Source organism: Protomyctophum bolini, assembly GCF_963924005.1.
Source record: "Protomyctophum bolini genome assembly, chromosome: 11".
Taxonomy (NCBI): Eukaryota; Metazoa; Chordata; class Actinopteri; order Myctophiformes; family Myctophidae; genus Protomyctophum; species Protomyctophum bolini.
Genome location: NC_137872.1, coordinates 15,798,381 through 15,818,858, shown reverse-complemented (window position 1 = coordinate 15,818,858; position 20,478 = coordinate 15,798,381). Strand labels below are relative to the sequence as shown.

General features: G+C 42.3%; 1 protein-coding gene across 1 annotated transcript in view; it reads right to left on the bottom strand.

Annotated features, from left to right (window-relative positions):
* LOC308323308 (voltage-dependent T-type calcium channel subunit alpha-1I-like) overlaps window positions 1–20,478 on the bottom strand; it is a gene marked incomplete at its 3' end in the record, with an annotated part of 202,182 nt that overhangs the window by 128,336 nt on the left and 53,368 nt on the right. The window contains exons 2-3 of the mRNA XM_080775029.1: window positions 14,620–14,719; window positions 3,357–3,490 (exon numbers count right to left, since the gene is read on the bottom strand). Of these exons, the coding sequence (XP_080631155.1) occupies window positions 3,357–3,490; window positions 14,620–14,719 (234 nt within the window). The remainder of the gene's footprint in view (window positions 1–3,356; window positions 3,491–14,619; window positions 14,720–20,478) is intronic.

Here is a 20,478-nt window from a genome sequence, read left to right as displayed (position 1 = left end):
AATTCTGGACCCTGAAGCCAACCCTGCAGAAGTCTCTAGACGGGTGCTACACCAGAATGTTGTGTATACAGTACTTAACATCAGAAAGAGTGTACATGTTATATGAGGTTACGATGTTATGAGGGAATACCAAGGGTGAGATAGAAAATAGCAGCCAGGAGAACTAGCAGAACTGCCAGCCAGCAAATTGGTGCTGTGGGAACCAACACATGGGCATTGATCAAGAGGACGTCCCACACTAACATAAGTGGATGTACTCAAGAACGTATACCAACAAACTGGCCAGATGTAATGGAGAACTGGATGAATGAACACTAAGGATTTGACTGTGTACAGTAGCACTCACTGTTACAGTGTGCTGGACCGTGCTCTTAACGAGCAGACTGTCGGCTGTGATTTGGCCTGGCAAGGCTGGCGCTGCCCTCTGCAATTAGCTTAGATGCTAATCTAACGGATGCTGCCAAGAGGGAGGGAGATCTGACACACGCACGCACGCACACGCAGTGCACACTATGAACATTGGCACGCTGCAGTCTCACACACACTGTATGCATTACAGACACAAACACGGATCCATCAAGTCCAAATGTAGATCATCATCAATCTACCCGCCCTGAAAATACTGCAGTTAATGCTTGCTTTGTGTCCTATTAAAATGACAAAGTGTGTGTGTGTGTGTGTGTGTGTGTGTGTGTGTGTGTGTGTGTGTGTGTGCGCGTGCGTGCGTGCATGCGTGTCAATCTGTATCCTTCATTAATGCAGGAGAAGAAAAGTTGCCAGATCAGGGTGACCTTGCTTTCATTTATTATTTACCACAACAAACAAAAGTTCAAGTTATTTTCTACTGTATATATATCCAGCTGTGAAATGTCACACTGTATCGCGCGCGCACACACACACACACACACACACACACACACACACACACACACACACAAGCCTGCTGCTGACATAGCATCAAAACCCACCAGAGCATGTCTACAGTAATATGCTGTGCCTCTCCTATACACTGTCTCCCTCCCAGCTATATACAGTACCTTTGCCTGCCTCAATAGCAGGGAAATAAAATACCAAGGGGACGGGCCAGCAACAAAACTAAACGAGACCAGTCTGCAAGGACCTAACACAGCAGTGTGCAATGACCTAACACAGCAGTGTGCAATGACCTAACACAGCATAACACAGCATATTACTGTTCTTTAACTACATAGAAGTGTCTATTTGTTTGTCTCTAAATGTTTTGATGAATTGAACAATGTGGACCCTGTTGTAAACAAGTGTAAGGCTTAATTGGGTCGTCCACTCACAGTTAACAGTCTTTGTATTGAGTTTGTGCTTGAAATGTACTGTAATTCTGCAAACTGTTAATAAAGATTTCAATCAATTTCAATCAATCAAAAACCTAACACAGCAGTGTGCAAGGACCAGTGTTGGGCATCGTTACTTTCTAAAGTAACGTCGTTAGGTTACTGGATTACTGCCCATAAAAATAATCCCTTACCGTTACAGATTACCTTCTGAGAAAAGTAACAAGTTCGATTATTTTCCGTTATTTTCCGTTACCAGACAGTTAAAACCCATTTTTTTATGCTTGCGCAAGTTGGTTACATTGTATTAGCCCTACTGCCTACCGTCAATGCGCCGCATTATCACGGCCCGGTTAAAAACGAGAATGATACACAACATGAACTGACCATAGACAATATCCCCTTTACAGCTCTCTTTATTAACGAATATAAGTCGCCACAATCGCCAGCCTATACACGTAGGACTGGACAGAAAGAGCTATAGTGCAGAGAGTACAGACAATACCAGACTAGGCTGTTGCGCTGCGCTCTGATGCCCTCTCCACGCCGCGCACCGTGGCCCATGAACAACAATAACAACTCCACGTGGACCCACGACGACCCACGTATGAATTAGATAGTTTATAAGAAATGGCACGGCGGCCATCCTTGCAGGCAGTGACAGTAACATAATGAGAATCCTAGCTGTAGGCTGTGTAACCTGTTCATTTTGGGGGGCATCATCAACAACAGCCTGTTGATGATGAATGAATGATACTATGAAACTTAACAATTAATTTACTAGTACTCACCTAATGACGCCACCACGGAGGATACACCATGTTTAACGTAATTCCAAAGTGTTTAGCCTACATTGTTTAAGTCAGAGACGCATGCTTTGGTTTTTTTTATGAACTTTGGCTAAAAGCATGTTGTTTTTATTATTCCACCACCCGGCAGTGCCGGCCCTTCTAGTCGACTGTCATGGTAGCTGCTAATAACTTCCTCTTCCTCTTCAAAATAAAAGCTACTTGTAACAATACTTTTATTTCTTAAGTGAACTACAGGATGTAGTAGACGCAGGATGTATAGTACATGGTATAGTGGGCTTGGAAGGATAAATCACACAGAAGGCAGGAGAAATAAACTCCGCAGACATTCGGGGCTTTATTATTTTTAAATCCTGCCAACAGAATGAACAGGGACACATTATAGTAACGGGATTACTTTGTTGGAAATGTAACTAAGGAACTAACTACTAAATTGCAAAACTAACAAGTTACGTTACCAATAAAAGTATTCCCTTACATAACGCCGTTATTAATAGCGCCGTTACACCCAACACTGGCAAGGACCTAACACAGCAGTGTGCAAGGACCTAACACAGCAGTGTGCAAGGACCTAACACAGCAGTGTGCAATGACCTAACACAGCAGTGTGCAATGACCTAACACAGCAGTGTGCAATGACCTAACACAGCAGTGTGCAATGACCTTAAGAGTCTTATAGCAGCCCCCGTCGCCCATGCTTGTCCTGATACACACCTTGACGTTGGTGTGGCGTTAGAGGAAAAGCCATGGGGTCAACAAAACCAGTAGGTTCAGAGGTCTTAAGATATGGGTAAACTCACATAGTTACTAACTGTAAATCTCCCAGGGTCCAGGGAGCTCAGGTTCAACAATCTGACAACTTGATTCTGAGATAACTTGTGTGCAATTGGAAATCCTGGCCTAATGCCACCATTTTATGTATTACTAACAATAATAGTAGGGGCGATCCTCTGAGGAACATGAATGAGATCAGCTATAGGGAGATCCTCTGAGGAACATGAATGTGTCAGCTATAGGGAGATCCTCTGAGGAACATGAATGTGTCAGCTATAGGGCGATCCTCTGAGGAACATGAATGTGCAAATAAAATTCCATTGCAATCCAGCCGGTACATTTTTAGATATTTGTTTGGGATTAAATGAACGACAAAAACAAAAGAGAAAAAAACACAAAATAAAACACAAAATGTCAAAAGACATTGGGATTTCTAGATGTAGACCTTGGTGGTATCGTCTCTTACCCGGTCATGACGATGAAGAAATCCAGCCTGTTCCAGGTGTCTCCCAGGTAGCAACGACGCCCAAAGATCCCCAGAGCCACCATCTTCACCACCATCTCCAGAGCAAAGAAGATGTAGATGAACGCGTCAAACATCTGTGGGAAAGAAGAGAGAGAGAATGGGCAGAGTGAGAGAGAGTTAATTATGTTAACATGGCAGTAAGATAGAGAGAAACATTGTGTTAAACATATTAACCAGATAATCGGTGTCATTTGCATAAAGTCACTCACTACCTGTGAGAGGGGAGTGTTGGCTGATGAATGAATATCAACATCCTAATACTGGGGGGTGAAATTATGACAGGCAATTACTGCTGTCAAAATAGCTGTTTTTGACAGTCAGTCAAAAAACCCTTTGTTTGAAATAGCTTCTTAACCGAAAAAATAAATAATCTACAAGCTAATTAAGTGAGCATATGAACCAAATAGAACCTAACTGCATGGTTCACTTTCAGAGTAAAATGAACCGTGAGGATTTTCCTGGGTATCATTCATGAGAGCAAACAGCTCCACTCCTTGACAAAGTTTCTTAATCTGTCTTAATGGTGTTTCCAATCTCTCCCGGTCGCCTGGAGACAGGCCGGCTGCCTGCTTTAAAACATACAAATGAGGGTTGAGTTCCCCCCCTCTCAGCTGATTGGCGGCTCGGCTCTTCAGGAAGAAGATGAATGGGCTTGATTTGGCTCGATAGAAACACGGAAATTGAAAGACAGGCAGCACAGAGACAGATACACACACAGCATTTGCATTTGTACTCAAAGCGTGTGTCAAAGCGCGATGGACCGTTATTTATACTAAGGACAATTAGTAAAAGGCTAATAATGAATCATGTTAATGGTTTCCATGAATGCAGTGCCATCTGTCTTCTGTCTGATGTCATTATTGCTGTGCTGCTGCTGCGAGTAGCTGATGGAACAATATGGACACCTGTGTGTACACAGTCAAATCATTAGTGTCAATTTAACTCAGTGAGAGAGTCCATCTGCGTCCATCTCTTAAATGAACACTGAGGAGAGAGTGCGTGCGTATGCATGTACGTGCGTGCGTGCGTGCCACAGTGTGTGTGAGTAACAGAGAGACAGATGATGTCCCCATGGACAAAACAATGAGCAGCAGTCTGACTCCCAAGAGAAAACCATGTGTGTTAAATAAAAGTAATCTTTTTCACAATAATCATTCCAGTTTTTTGGCAAGTTCTCGAAACACTACTAAACATTATTATTTATTTGTGTCTATACTCCCGACATTCACACCTGAATAGGCACCACTTTCTAGATATGTATTTATATAGTTTCAACTTCAAAAATACTGTTTCTGACAACACGTTCCTTTTTTCACCATTCCTATAGACAAATGTAAATGTAATGGAGCTACAAGGGACATCACCAAAATAGACTACCGGTACTAATATGAATGTTACACACCATGACTTAAGGTACAGTGGTGAGAGTGTCAGGGGAATTAATATAACAGAAATAAATGGAACACCTAAAAAGTATAGTAAAACAAATGCAGATGCGTGTCTCTGTGTGTGTGTGTGTGTGTGTGTGTGTGTGTGTGTGTGTGTGTGTTTGTGTGTTTGTGTGTGTGTATGGCAGAGAAGACATATGGCGCTCAATGTGCACCCACCCACGCGGCGAGATGGAACAAACACACCAAACCAAGAGAACGATTGTGAACGAGAGAATTATGAAGAGAAGGAGCAGGAACAAAGGAACGCACAGTAATTAAGGACAAATGTAAGACTACTATAAGCACAGATGAAGGCAGAGACAAGGAGAGAGTGAGGGGGGAGAGGAGAGCGAGACAGCAAGAGAAAGACAAGGAGACAGACAGAGAGAGAGAGAGAGAGAGAGAGAGTTATGTTTGCATTATGTTTGCTATACTGTATGTATGTCCTGCTTGTATCCACCACCACATACAGTACATCCCACTCTTTTAGAACAGCTAATATACGAAGTCTGTTATTTCCTTCTCTCCAGGGTTAGGGTAAACCCTAACCCTGGTCTGGCCTGACACACTTCAAGCATCTTGGACTCTTTCTCCCTCGTGGTTCTCAAGCTGTGGAATGAACCCCTCTTCCAACTCCATATATGGCCATCTCCGTATATGAAGATCACGACACTGATCACATCTAGCCCTGGATAACCATACATGGAGAAGACTGGATGATCACCTAGATCTGCATATATGGAGCCGGTCAGCAACTCTACATCTGACCTCAAACCTTTAGATCTCCATAGGAGCTGACCAGTTCAGACATTCCATACAGTATGTTGATTCTTCCCCACCTGTCGAGGTCGCTTCTCGCCCTCAGGGTGCCTTACTGGTGATAGATTCTATATGCAGATGTCGGTTACATGTACGGTACATGTTATTCTATTACTGTTATTCTATTACTGTTTGACCACAAAATGCTAAGGACGTAATTCAGGTAGCACGTTTAGACAGATACAACCTTTGATGTTTACCTGGTATCTGATTTTCTTTGCACTCTACGGGATCATGCCATTTGATCTGATCTCTCGCTCTCTCTCCAAAACGGTTATTTTTCAGAAAATGGAACAGAGCATATGTGACGAAAAGCAGTGTGGCTGCACTTCATCCCTCATTACAGATTCTTCTCTCACACACACACACACACACACACACACACACACAATCTGCTGCCTCTCGACACCACAGCTTCACAGGGTCTTGATATTCAAGCAGGGCAGCAGAGAGCACGTCTGCCTGATAATAACCTAGACTGTAGGTCGCAGGTCATCAATTAAGTCTGTTATTTATAGTTTAGTCTTCTCAGTAGATCTAAACAACAGACTTAATGTACTGTATGTCAAGTTCAAATTAGTAGAGGGTAACACTATCAGAATAGAAAAATAGCATAGGTTTTTGTTCTTTTTTTTTACCGAAGACTTTAAGTTAATTCGGATCATAAACGCAATGCTTGCTAGGCAAACTTCTTCATCAGAAACAAAAAGGGCGAAATCCGCAGAATCAACATTGGAATTGCAGATTGATTTAGGTCTGATTAGATTTATTGAGTGCTGTTCAGAGGTAAACAGAATGACTGGCTCAAGACATTGTTTTTAGTTATAGCAGAGTGACACATGAAAACAGCAGATCAACAACAACTGCAACTAAAATGAAGGCATGTGCATGCCCATGCGTTTTTAGTTTGAAACAACACATCCTGTACACTTGGAAAAACATACAAAGGGTCAGTCACTGGTTCACTCACACATGCACGCACACTGACACATGCACGCACACTGACACATGCACGCACAAATACTGTACATGCACACTGACACATGCACGCACACATGTACACGCACACTGACACATGCATGCACGCCGAGGGAATTCAAGTTCTCACAGAAGTCACGAGAGCCTTCTATTCCACTGCCGGGGGGCCATGCATCACCGTGTGGATCTGTGAGTTCTGCGGAGGAGGCTGTGGTCGGCCGAGAAAGCACACCACTGGGAGCTTGAGCTCCGGCCTGATCTGCGTGACGCATGTGACAATAATATTACAGTATGTGCCTGCATGGAATGGCCTCTCTGTTGCTGCTGTCTGTTGTCTCTGCTGCATTGTTGTAATACCACCACCTCCCCACCTGTCTCTGTTCCTATATTTCCCTTGGAGGTCTTAATTCCCTTTATATTTATTTGGCATATCACAAAATATATATTTTTTAATGCTTAGAGGGAATGAATAGGGACAGCGCCTTGACGCCAATACGTCTGCTTCAAATAGCAATGCTCAAATGTTATGCTCAATAAAAATATTTAATTCAGTCCAAGAGTTGTCTGACTGAACTTGAGTACTGTACCTTACCTTAATGTACTGTATGTTTTCTACTCCACTTAGAGACAAATATTGTACTTTTTAATCCAGTACAATTATTTGGAAACTTAGTTAGAAGTTACCCTATAGATTTTGATTATAAAAATATTAACCAATTTAGCCTATTTTATACTTTGTCTATTTGAAAATAGCCTATCTGCATGCTCAGTTAGCTCATAGCATGCCGTATTGTGAGCATGTAGATTGACAATTTTTGAAAATGTTTGGTAGCCTGGCTCCAGCCCTGAATCGCTACCATTGAAATATAAATGATGAAGTGAAACAAAATGAAAATTGTGAAAAATGAGTGTCAGGCTAAACATTTGGCCCATTGTACTTTTGTACATTTACTCAAGTGCATTCTTGAACAAAGGTCCTTTATACTTGTAACAGAGTATTTATACTTGTGGTATTAAGTAAATAATGGGAGTACTTCTTCCACCACTGCTAAAAGGATTATGAGGGATAAACACAACAGCATCCCAGTAATGGACTGTTCATGATGGTGTGGACTAGAAGGCGTCTCACAGCCTGAGGCTCAAGGCTTGGGAAAAAGTTCTTCCTGTACCTGTAAGAGTGAGTGACAAATAAACCCAGCGATTTCCAACCTGTGGGCCGGGGAGTTGGTTGAAACTATTTGTTGTTTGGAAATAGAGCATTAGGCAAATAGCACATGAAAAACACAATTTATTGTTTCATCTAAATTCAGACGAGCAGCTTATCCCATAGGAGTGTTTGTTTACTTGAATTCTGCCTACATTAAAAGTAAATTAGTTAGTAGAATTAGCCCAGGGATGTGATGCTTGCGTAATGGTTTAGGAACTAACAATTGTTTTTATGCATTCAGTGTTTTAGGATAGAACAGCTAAAAGGGAACTGAATTTCCTTTCTGCTGTTCCAATGATACGTACTCGGAAAGTAAATTCAGTCTACAAACATGGGTGACAACTGTCTCCCTAAGCTAAACATTAAAGTTTTTCTTAAACCCCTTTGTGTGGTTGTTATGTGCAATGACATCTTCCCTTTGTGTTTCTTCCTGGAGGTTGAAACCTTGAGGGTGAAAAGTGCCAATCAAAAAACAGTGAGAAAGTGACAGGAGGGGGGGGGGGGGGGGGCAGAGAGAGAGAGCAATCCATGAGACTCACCACTACTGCAATGGATGATTGAAGGATCAGTAGTTTCCATATTGCATGGTGTTCACGTTGGTAAAAAGGTTCATATGAGCATAATCCATTATTCAGCTTTGACTTCCCCTAGCATCTGACAAGTAGCTAGTAATCAGACTTCCTGTACTGGCTCTTCAAAATAAGACTCACTGAATAGTATCAGAAGAGGCAGGTTACTCAATAAAGGTTTTATTTTGAAGTTCATACTGGCAAGTTCCTTTCTTTCTATTAGTTGCATAGTGGCAAAGAAAAAACTAAGATTAAACCAAAGTTCATCTTTAAAGCATCAAGATTTGGAAATAGGCCTATTAATATTTAGTATATATTGTTTTGGTGTTCATTGACATTGAATTAGTGACCGACTATGAGGGGCTCTTTGAATATTTGCTTGAGATATAACTTTTTTACTATTTTATACAGTAGCCCTGAATGTATGTACCCACCAATCTTCTTCATACAAAATTCTGATGAAACAAACGATTAACAGAATCAACAATGAGGATTACTGTTAAGCTTATAAGCACTGACTTTACTGAATTTACAGGTTAATTTAAAGGCATAAGGTTTTTATTTGAGGCAGGATGTTTTTTTTGTCCCACACGAAGACAAGTATGACCTCTTTATGAGTCCAAGCTGACTAACTCAGATAGCAGTACCACATCCAGAATTATTAATATTATGCAGATTTACTACTATAATATTTTAGCATCGCTTTCATGGAACCATCAGAGGCTCTATATTGTATTGAAAACTTGTGTAAAAGTCAATTGAAAGTCCCTCTACTGAATTTGAGGGTCTATGAAATGAAAATGTTTGAAACCCCCTGGGCTGGCCCTGTAGAGGGACTAAGCAATTAGCCTGGCATGGCCAGAATAATATCACTGCAGGGATTATGTTTTCCTGTGATAGATTCATCTGGTTTCCAGGCTACTAAACAATGGTGTCAATTACACTGTAAAGGTTTTCAACACTGCTGGCTATTCTGCAGGCATGACGGCCATTAAACTGCAGTCTAACGACCCGATAACCTGACATGACGCTAAATCACGTACAACACTCGCAACACACTCGGATAGCCATGGATAACTTTGATGTGAAGACAGACATCGAGCTCTTTGGCTCCCATCACTGATGAATGGCCGTGAAATGATGTAGTTACAGGCTATGCTGCGTAAGCTAAATCGCCATTCACAGATTTGTAGATTTTTTCACGTTTCTTCGGGGGAGGAGGTGCAGACTCCTCTTTGTCTAAGTCAGAAATAGATGGTGGCAAGAGACAAGAGAACAACGTCGGGAGGGAGGAGAGATGTCGTTGACATCGTGCAGAGACATTCTGCAGAATGGTGGAGCTTTGCACATAACCATTGATCTATGATTGCACATCTATGATCTATGATTGCACATAACCATTGATCTATGATTGTGAAATTCTACTTTGAATACAGGATTTAAACGTATTTCAACATTCTGGTTGCTATGTTTACTTAAGTAAAAGATTGGTGTTAATCTCTGCACGCGTGTAGCCGTGTACATGCTTTTTCTGCTCTTTTTACCCACTTAGACTGTACAGGAAAAAGCCCTGGATGGAGTCTACACAAGAATGCTACGAATGGCACTAGGTGTCACATGGACGGACCGCATCAGAAATGTGGACCTCTATGGGGACCTACCACGCGTCACGGACAAAGTCAGAGAGAGAAGGATGAGGCTGGCAGGGCACTGCGTCAGGCACCCAGAACTTGAGGCAAGTAAATTTACCCTATGGGAGCCAACCCAGGGAAAAGTCAGGAGGGGAAAGAAGCGTACCACCTATGTAGACGTGCTGCGGCGCGACAGCTTGGCTGACAACACTGCAGAGCTCAAGAACCTGATGTTGGATAGGAATTTGTGGAGGGCAGCGATCCAGGAATCCAGAGTTGGTGTTCGCTAGACCTCACTCTCGCAGCAACTAAGACTGTCTATATTAGAACGAACCAGAGTTGAACTTGGTACTTGGTGTGTTCTTTTTCCAACTACACCAAAGCTCTTTGCCAAAGATAGCCAGTCTATACAAGCTCAAAACAAGCTTGTCGATCTGTCGACCGTTTCTTTGGGCTAATATTCTCCCCAGAATAATGGATGCATTGCTGGCGTTCAAGTCTGGTTAGAAAACTTTTGGAGAAAGGTGTACTTTCAAGAGGACGGTTTGTGTTTTAGAGTCTGATCCCTTAAGACGTAAACTCACTCCTCGTAGGGACACTTAGCCAAACACACCACCCACAGCCAACCGAGAAATGTGCATGTGAATTATTCATCAAAACACGCGCTATGAGGGTGGATAACCTCACAATGTTGGTGCCTCCATTTCTTATTTAGAAGCGCAATGTCTCTGAAAGGAGAGCAGCTGGTTACTTTGCATGTACCGTATGTCGTGATTGCTTGTGTTGTGAGTGTACAATGGCGGCGTATATCTGCGTGCGTGTGTGACTGTGCGCGATGCAGTGTTGTTGTGAGCTTACGGATTTGCTATTTTATTTGATTTATTTTCTATTTTTATTATTTTTGCCTGTAATGACATGCCACAAATAGGGATGGCAGGTTCAAAGTGGGTTTTATAAATATTTAACCAATAAAGTTTGCAATGACGATATGCCCAAATATGATTTAATCAAATAATAAACTGCCTCGGAATGTACAACATGCATCCGTGCACACTCGCAGAAATAATGTTTTCTTGCAGCATACTAATGAAAGCAGTAATCTGCAGTCAAATGATGAATCCCCAAAAAGTTCACAGTGCACAAGGAAGCTTTCCTAATTTACATAGACTAGTCCATGAATATAAATTAACAAAGTACAAATAAGCATTTTCACTGACACGCAGAGCAGGTGCGCTTCCTTTGATAGCTTTTTGCTTCCTTGTCCGACTGTTCAGCTGCTGTCAATCATTTCTCCTTGGTAGAACAGTGATTCTCAAAGTGGGGTCCGGAGACCCCACAGTGGTCCTTGAAGGAGTTCCAGGGGTCCGCAGCTAAATTATTGATGGATAGGAACCAAATGGATCCAAAAGGTGCGTTCAGACTTGAATTTAAATATCCGCCTCGGTTCGCCCCGTTTGTGCTGTGCCAGGTCGCGCCACGTGCGTTCACGGCGCTCGTTCTACTTCACGTCTTTGCATTGACTTTGTTTGTAATCACACTGCTCTAACCATCCAAGTCTGAACGCACCTTTACAAGTCTGTAACTCAGAGAGTTACAGTATGTGGGGACAAGATTTACGTCATATTTGGCAGACATTTGACCCAATGGCAAATATTGAGACGTGTGGGGACAAAAGCAGTATAGGAGGGGCTAGCGCCCCTCAACAATACAAGGTCTCTGACGTCATGTTGATAACATCATATTGATGATGTCATGTTTCGCCCATAATTTGGAGGGAAAGTGGATTGGTGGAACTGAAATGATGAAGTCAGGGGAATACTATTACTAGGGAATACTAGTATAGGGCGATGCATTTTTTGCTTAAAAATGATTGGCCCGGACGGTTAGCTCAACTCATGGGCAGCTAGGCTGCTAAGCCACCCTGATGGCGTGCCGTGGGTTCGACTTCCGGTCCCGACGGCCTCTGCCGTATGTCACTCCTCGTCTCTCTCCCCATTCTTCCTGTCTCTCTCTCTACTGTCTACTATCAATAAAGGCATAAAAGCCCCTAATCGTTAAACATTAAACCTTATACCCGTTCTTGTAACACGCCTCAGTATATGATCACGCTTCCATCTCCATAATGTTCTGACATTCCATATGTTGATCCTTCGCCACTTCGATGTCTCCCTTTTGACTGATTGATACATGTCCATTCTAACTCTCTTTGCTATACATTTTTCACATCTAGATTGCCCTTTTCCTCATACAATCAAGATACAGTATAGCTTCGCTTACTACTTACTATAGATCCTCCACCAATATTTACAAAGGCTTATCTGAAGAAGCTGGATAGTTCAAGGTACTGTCAAGCAGTTGACAGATCTTACAACAGGGGAAGAAGGCTGAGTAAGAGAAGAGGACAGACTGGACTGTCAATGCTGTGTTTACACTCGTCAGAGCATGAAGTCCGTGCCTATTCGTGCATTTCAAGCAAGAATGCAAAGCTGTACTATGTTACCCCACTCATCTCTCTCTCAGGCATATAGTACACACACGCACACACGCACACGCGCACACACGCAGCCAAACAATGCCAGAGCACAGAGCTCACGGCATGGGGTGAGCGATGGGGTAGAGCAGCATGTTGTGCTGTTAAAATGCTGTTTTGATAAATAATGCAGCCGGCGTGCTGCGCTTCTAATCTAATGTTGGCTGCATCCGTCCTGAGTGAAACGGGGGATAGATTCATCATAGTGCCTTGTCGCCGTCACCAGCTTTCCTTCTTCAGTCAGCCTATCAGCTTTCATATTGTCTACATTTGTTTCTGATCTCAACTGGGTATGTACAAATATATGAACCACTTGAAACCCATCCATATTCTGGGGTAATATTAGCCCAAAATAGCCTATCTACCGTTACAAGCTTGCATTGATAGACTGTAGACTTTACCCTGAATGTGATTCTGTTGCCGTGCTCTGAGAATGGGGTTTCAATTGAGTCTTTTCACCCAGCATCAGGAGTCGAGCTACAAAAAGGTCAACTTTGACAATTTTTTACACATGGCGACAAACCAGTCAGAAGCGCATGCGTGTTCCTTCCTTCCTTGTGGCACTAGACACACAGATATTGTACCAGAGGACCCATAGGGGCTCACTAGCATTACGGAGAGAGCCTCAGTCTCAAGCTGACTTTAGGATTCCCCACATGACGGTGTCGCGCACCTAAAATAGCAGACCTACAAGCTCACAGCATGTTGCGGACCCGACGCGCTGTGAGCTTGCAAGTCTACTATTTTAGGTGCGCTGTACCGCAGTGTGACAAAGTACAAACCGGGCTTAACTCTCAGCACTGTTAGCAAAATCCCTCCTGTTACCATTAGCAACAACCAGAACAGGACCAGTACCTGGGGAGACAACAGCGAGAGAGAGAGAGAGAGAGAGAGAGAGAGAGAGAGAGAGAGAGAGAGAGAGAGAGAGAGAGGAGAAGAAGGGAGCTTGAGTGGAAAGGGAAAAGGGTTATGGACTAGGAAATGAAGCACTGTGAGAAAGACAAGTTTGACAGGTTTGGAAGTGATAGCAGCGGGGTTGAGAATGTGGTGAGTGATGTGGATTGATAGAGATAGTTTACCACATTAAATGAGGGGGAGAGAGCAAGACAAGGAAGGAGGAAAGAAGGGAAGAGAGAGAGAGAGAGTGGAGAAAACAGGGGAACATATACCTCAGGGTCACGATGCTTTTTGCATGGCAGTGAATTTGACAATATAAGTGGATATATATTTTATAGAATGGAATACAACTGAACAGAAATTGGATCTGTCGGAATGGAACTGAAGAATTGAATTGAATTGAATTGAATTGAATTGAAAATTGAATTGAACAATGAACAACCACTGCTTTTATAGCCTCGAATACTAAATAGTAAAATGGACCTGAGTTGGCATTGTACTTGGTGTTTGACACACAGCATGTCGTGACGCATTGTGAGCTTTTTCTTTTCAGCATAACCCCAGAGTAGGGATGCTAGAGCTCACTCCCGAGCCAGACTTGCCTCGCAACATTTTCAAATGCTTCCGTCATACAGTCTAGACTGGAGCATGGAAGCTCTGAAACGGATACGGGGATGAAATGGATGTGACCTCCTCCCCGCTTCCCTTTCATCTTTACAGTCGCCCAAGTTTATCCTAATATAAATATAAGCCAAAATAATCAAAGCTATATATAGCTTTCTGCTGATAAGAAATGGAAATTCTGGCCTGGACCATGACTCAATGGTCCAGGCACCTTGGCTGGTAATCCAGTCTGGCAGTGTGTCGCGGGTTCGACTCCCGATCCCGACGGCCTTTACTGCATGTCTTCCCCCCCATATCTCACGCCATTTCCTGCCAGCCTACTGTCTATCCCTCCATAAAAATATAAAATAAAGGCGAAAGCCACAAAAAAACATAATAAAAAATGAATAAATGGAAATTCTGTCAGGTGAAAAGAAGCGGCTTGGATTACTCCTGCACTGAAGGAAGCATGAGGTCAGTGCGTTGCTCTTCCCAAGTTGGCAGAGGGAGAGTAGCGACACACACACACACACACCCACCTGCAGTATCTGGCAGCGGTCGGACGTGCAGTCGATGTTCTCACAGGGCTGGTACATGCCCAGGGTCACACAGTTGAGTACGATGACCATGATGCTGATCCTCTCGAACCACGTATGGACTGGAGTTAAGGAACACACTGTATGCACACACATCATGACACACACATATCCTGTTGTTTGACATACAATACTGCACAATATGCATACAGTATACTCACATAGATACATGCTCGCACAACGCAAGCTGTCATGCTCATATGGGGAATACTGTATCTATCATGGTTCCTCTGTCTTGGAACAGAGGTAATGGCTACTTAAAAACACAATTCTTCCAAAACGACTGCTGTCGAGAAATTAAAGTAATCCAAAATGCAAAGTGTCTGAGATGAATGAACACCGCGAAGACAGCTTTGTAGCTGAAGTGTCGCACCGGCACTAAAATATATCTAAGAATGACGAAGGAGATCTGAAGGGACGTGTGGCGGAAATCTGTCTTTTTGATGAGATTATTCCAACAGCCACCACTCATGTTAGTGTAACAGTGCACCTTTGAACACGCCATAATTTGCATTTTAAGAAGAAAAGTAAAACGAGAGAAGGATCTGAAGCTTGACATTTGTGTACAGTATATATAAATCACAGATTTGAACACACACATGCAGGAGAGCGCGCGTTCACATGAAACAGCAGTTTGTGTCATAATGGAGTTTTAAAAACCATGTCCATATACAGTACAGTATCTAGAAGCTTTCAGTAATCTTACAGTTTGCTGTGTTCTGTATGTGTAACGTATTCCCCTCAAGGCTCAAGCTCCTCTCTCTCTCTCTTTGATGTCGGAAGAGAAAGCCATCACTGATGTTTCAGACAATATGAGCTTAACGACGATGTTTTTGTGTCATTTTGAATTTTGCACTGATGAACTCAAGCTGGGGAATGTACACAATGTGCAACTTTGCACCGTGCGTGCTTAGTGTGTGGCAGAGTGCATCAAAGTATACCCTCCACAGGCTCCACACACACACACACACACACACACACACACAGGTGCGAGCTCATACAAGCACATCCTGCCGTCCCAGGGATACAATTAGCGAGTGTATATGGTCAGTGTGTGGGGGAAACACTGGCAGTCCTCAGAGCATGGGCAGGAGCTGGCAAACATTCTAACCCCTGAAGCTGTACACTGAGTTATACACGAGAGACATAATGGAACAGGCTGTATGGGAGAGTTTAGACTTTAGACCCATGTTATGATGTTGGAGAGGAGAGGAGAGGACTTTTAACCTACGTTATGCATTTTTTGTGGATGGTATTACAGTTGTAAAAAATAGTAGCCTTTAAATAGAGGCAGCGCTTGTCTATGCTTAGGGGGTGTATGATGCATATGCCCACCACAGGGCTCTGGTCAGGGAGCTTGGACTCAATGATGACTCTTGATGGTGTTTATGAATGTTATGTTGTTGTTGATATTGTACAGACATACAGGGTTGCTTATGAGTGAATGGTATCTGAAATAGTGACAGAAATACAAGATGTGGGATATGAAATGAATACAGTTGGGTGTGAACAATAGAGGCCCTAGTGTAGTGTAGGTAACAGGCTAGTAATGTAACTTTAGCACACTGAACCACATACTAAAGGGATACAGACATTATGCAAGTCATGTTTCAAACGTTAGCTTAAATGGAGCCTCATGAGCTAAGGGAATCAGGAAGCTAATATTAACAACTTAGCATGGTAATTAACATAGCAAAACGATCTTTTGGACAGTATATGTAGAAGTTAATCAGGGAGCTAATGTTAGCAACTTAGCATGGTAATTAAATTAACATACAAAAACGATCTTTTGGACAGTGTATCTATATGTATATAAATTCTTTCATCATACATCTTTACAAATACATTTATATTGCAAGTTAACCTACTTCTTCAAGAACACATTCTGTAGCTTCTGTTTGTTTGTTTGTCTGTATGCATGTAAGAGGCACAGTATACACAACTTGGGGTCCTGAACAACTGAGGGTGCCCATACAGGGGCCTGCACTAAAATATGAGCCAGGTCCTGGAGAATTACAAGGTGCCTGAAAAGCCTGCACACAAGGCAAAATAAATGTAACTATAGGGAATTTTCTACAACAGTGTTTCACCATTGCTAACACACAAAAAGCAAAAATGTGGTACAATGTTCCTAATCGCTTGATAGAATTTGGTATACTTCACACTACCTTATCTGCACTATAGACTGACTTCTGATGTCAATTAAACAACACCTTGTTGTCCAAACACTACACTACAGACAATGTTCGGTTGTTGAACAAAGCAATCTCAAAGCATCAACCTACAAGCTTGTGACGAAGTGAGTGAGGTCACTGCTTCATGCACCACTCAAGGCGTTTCTTCCAACACTGCTTGGATAGGGAGAACATTGCCTGTGATGTGGATGAGTCCCTCTAGCCAGACAGGAACCAGAGGCAAGTATTACAAATGGTGCATTTATATAGCACCTTTATCCAAAGCGCTTTACATAGACTGTGCATTACATTCACCCATTCACACTCTGGGGGAGCCTGTGTTCGAACTGGCAACCTTGCGGTTCCCATCCTGCCACTCTACCCCATATCCAGTTATCCACCAACGCTGGATGATTTGTTTTATTGAAATTCTATGAAATAGAAGTAAACGCATAGTTATTAAACAATAAATTGTTTCCATTGTGGTCCTTACATGGTCCTCTGCTCCATGCAGACACAAATGACAGGGATTATGGGCTATTTCCACCAAGTTTGGCTTTCAAAAGAAAGCACCGGATATTATTGGCTATAGAGACGGAGATCCATTTTTTGGGAATAGCAGCAGCCATATGCCACTGTGTTTGTTTGTTGTTTGCCGTCACTTCACAGAGCACTCTTGCGTAATCGAAGCCGGTATAAAGCAACATTTGGGCTAGGCTTGTGCGGAACTACATGAAGGCAGTTCCATCTGTGAAGAGCTGTGTTGATTGAGAACACACTCTCTAATCTAATTCTGTGAGTGTACAAATTGAAGAGAGTTTGTAGGAGTTTGCAGTGCACAATTAAAATTAAGATGTTCCAGTGTGCATGAATATTCAATTCTATTCTGAACAATATGAAACAAAAATATCTAAATCAAGGTGCATATTCTAATTTGCATGATTATGAAATAGCAACAGTCAATAGAGTAACAGTATACATACACCACAAAATTTGATTCTCTTCAGCATAAACTCTCACGATATTGCAAAAATAACATTCTCAAAAACACACAACTCAACATTCCCATTATTCATTCCAGGCTACAGATGAGCTTCTTAACCAAACCCAGACATAAAATGGTAAGTTATATAGTGCCTTTATCCAAGGCACTTTACATAGATTGTGCATTACATTCACCCATTCACACACACACATACACCGATGACATGAGGAAACCATGCAGGGGTTCAGTGTCTTGCTCAACCCCTGAGCCACCGCCACCCCGTGACGTCACGGTAGGCATAACAACAGGTAAACATAGATACTCTTCTGCATTCATACCGTCATTTAACATGTTCACTGTCACTTGTATACACTTTATCTCATCGTTTCTCACCTGTAAACACACAGACAAAAGGCACATTTAGCCATAAGGCACTTGATGCAAACTCTGTTCCTATACTGACCAGGACCCCGGCTGTCCAACCTGTGCTTTGCACAGTGAGTGTTTAGCTGCCCCGTGATTGCCAGTCCCAATGAGCGTCACTCAGTTTCATTTCATGCCAACAATCATAAACTGTTTCACAGCTTTAGCAAATGTATATTATGTTCCACCACAGTTCACAGAATAATGTAACCAACATCCCAATGAAATGAAATGAAATGCAATAATGTATCAAATATCTTAAATTAAATTATATGATGGGGTATTCCTGTTTTAACTAATATAATCATGTATCTCAATTCTCGATATAATCATGTGTCCCACTTTTGCTAAAAAGTAAAAGCTCTATTCTCATAGTCTAATCATTGCAATAGATTGTTCAGTAACAGGCGTTTCCACATCTCCCCCTTTAGTAAACAGAAAATACATTTTCAAGTGGGACAGCAATTGTATCAAATAAGGAGAGAAGAGAACCACTTTATCAGCTTCAATTTTTGAAGTGTTACAGTTCCAATTTTGTCTGCTCATTGACTTGTTTTGTCATATCAAAATTCACTAACCGTATCCTATATGAATTATCTCTACTGATTGGATGAAATTGGTATCCTGGTCTGTCACAAGCGTGCAATACACAGAGATGTACACTATTGCAAAATGATTGAAATGCCAACAAGTCAATTAAGGCATGCAGCATTGTAGTTAATAATAATTGTACACAATATATCTTTCAGTGAATCCCTTAGTCACAACGACATTATGTTTTTGTGAAGTGCTGTAGTTTCATGGAGTGGCAAGTAAGAGGTGAGCTGTATAGAACAGTGTCCGAATGCCTGTCTGTCTGCCTGTCTGTCTGTCTGTCTGTCTGTCTGTCTGTCTGTCTGTCTGTCTGTCCACCTCATCCAAATATGTTTGTGTTTGTGCCCGCGGTTCCCCCCTCAGTTTTTGGGATTGCATCCTCGCATTCACAAATCAGGCTTTATGTCACTCACGATGCACGATACAACGACGCACGTCGTTCATCTCTCTCACGCGAGGACCTCCTCCATACCCTGCATGTCCAAAACTGTTACTTTTCAGGAAATGGAAAGCAAATGTTCAGAAATAGTAGAAAATACCTACAAGCTCACAAGTTGTTGTGACACGATGTGACGCATTGTGAGCTTGTAATTAATTTCACTATTTTGATTGGCACTCTTGTACAAAGAAGTAGTGCACAAAATAACTGAAATTTGGAGTTAAAATGTTTATTAGCCCAACAGCGACAATATGGGAAAATAATGCTGAATAGTAAAACAGTGACATTTACCAAGGAGAAAGTTCTGTAATCTTTGTTGCTGCAGATGATCTTAACTTAAAATTCCTGATTAGATTCAGGCTCAAACATGTTCAGAAGTTGTCATTTCTAATCAAGAAGATAAATTGGAAGGTCAGGTCTACAGGGCTACAGTATGCCACGGGGCAGACCAAGGACCAGATGGGTAGGGGGGATAATCTACACGCAGGAGTCTGGATCGCCCCAGTTAGAAGTGGCTAAAGTGGCCAGTGAAAGGAAAGTCTGGGATTCTGTGCTGGCCTGGGACTCGGAATGGAATGGATGCATAGATGTTCTCAAATAGATTAATGAAGACACATCTCGTTTGGCACAGTGAGGAGAAAACGTAAGTGCCACATGAAGCAAATGAAGAGAAGGGGAGCCGTGTACAGTATATGTTGAATATACTGTATACCATGGTTCTCATGATACTGTGAAAAAAAGGAAAACGACATGCACAACCCCAACCCGAACTTGGGTAGGTGCTGAGCAATGAACAGTAAGCAGAGAAAAATAAATAAACACTCACACACTGAGGGCTCCGATGCGACAGATGCTTTATTGCGCCACAAAAAAGGCTGTGACGTTACGAGCTCAAAGCTCTTCCTCAGACTGAGAAAGAGCCGGAGGACAGAGGAAGAGCTTTGAGCTTGTAACTTCACCGCTTTTGCCACTCGAAACGTCTCATTGGAGCCTTCGGTGTGCGAGCGTCAATTTATTTTTCTCTGCCCTCATGATACCGCGCTCACAAGCACTGGGTGCCACCATGCAGGACAATTCATTTCTGAAGCAGGTAGTTAGCAAGCATTTTAATTGCAGTCTTTCTTGGCAGTCTGTTTTCTTGGTTTTGTAGGCTATAATCATCATGTTTATGAATGCAAAGTGTATTA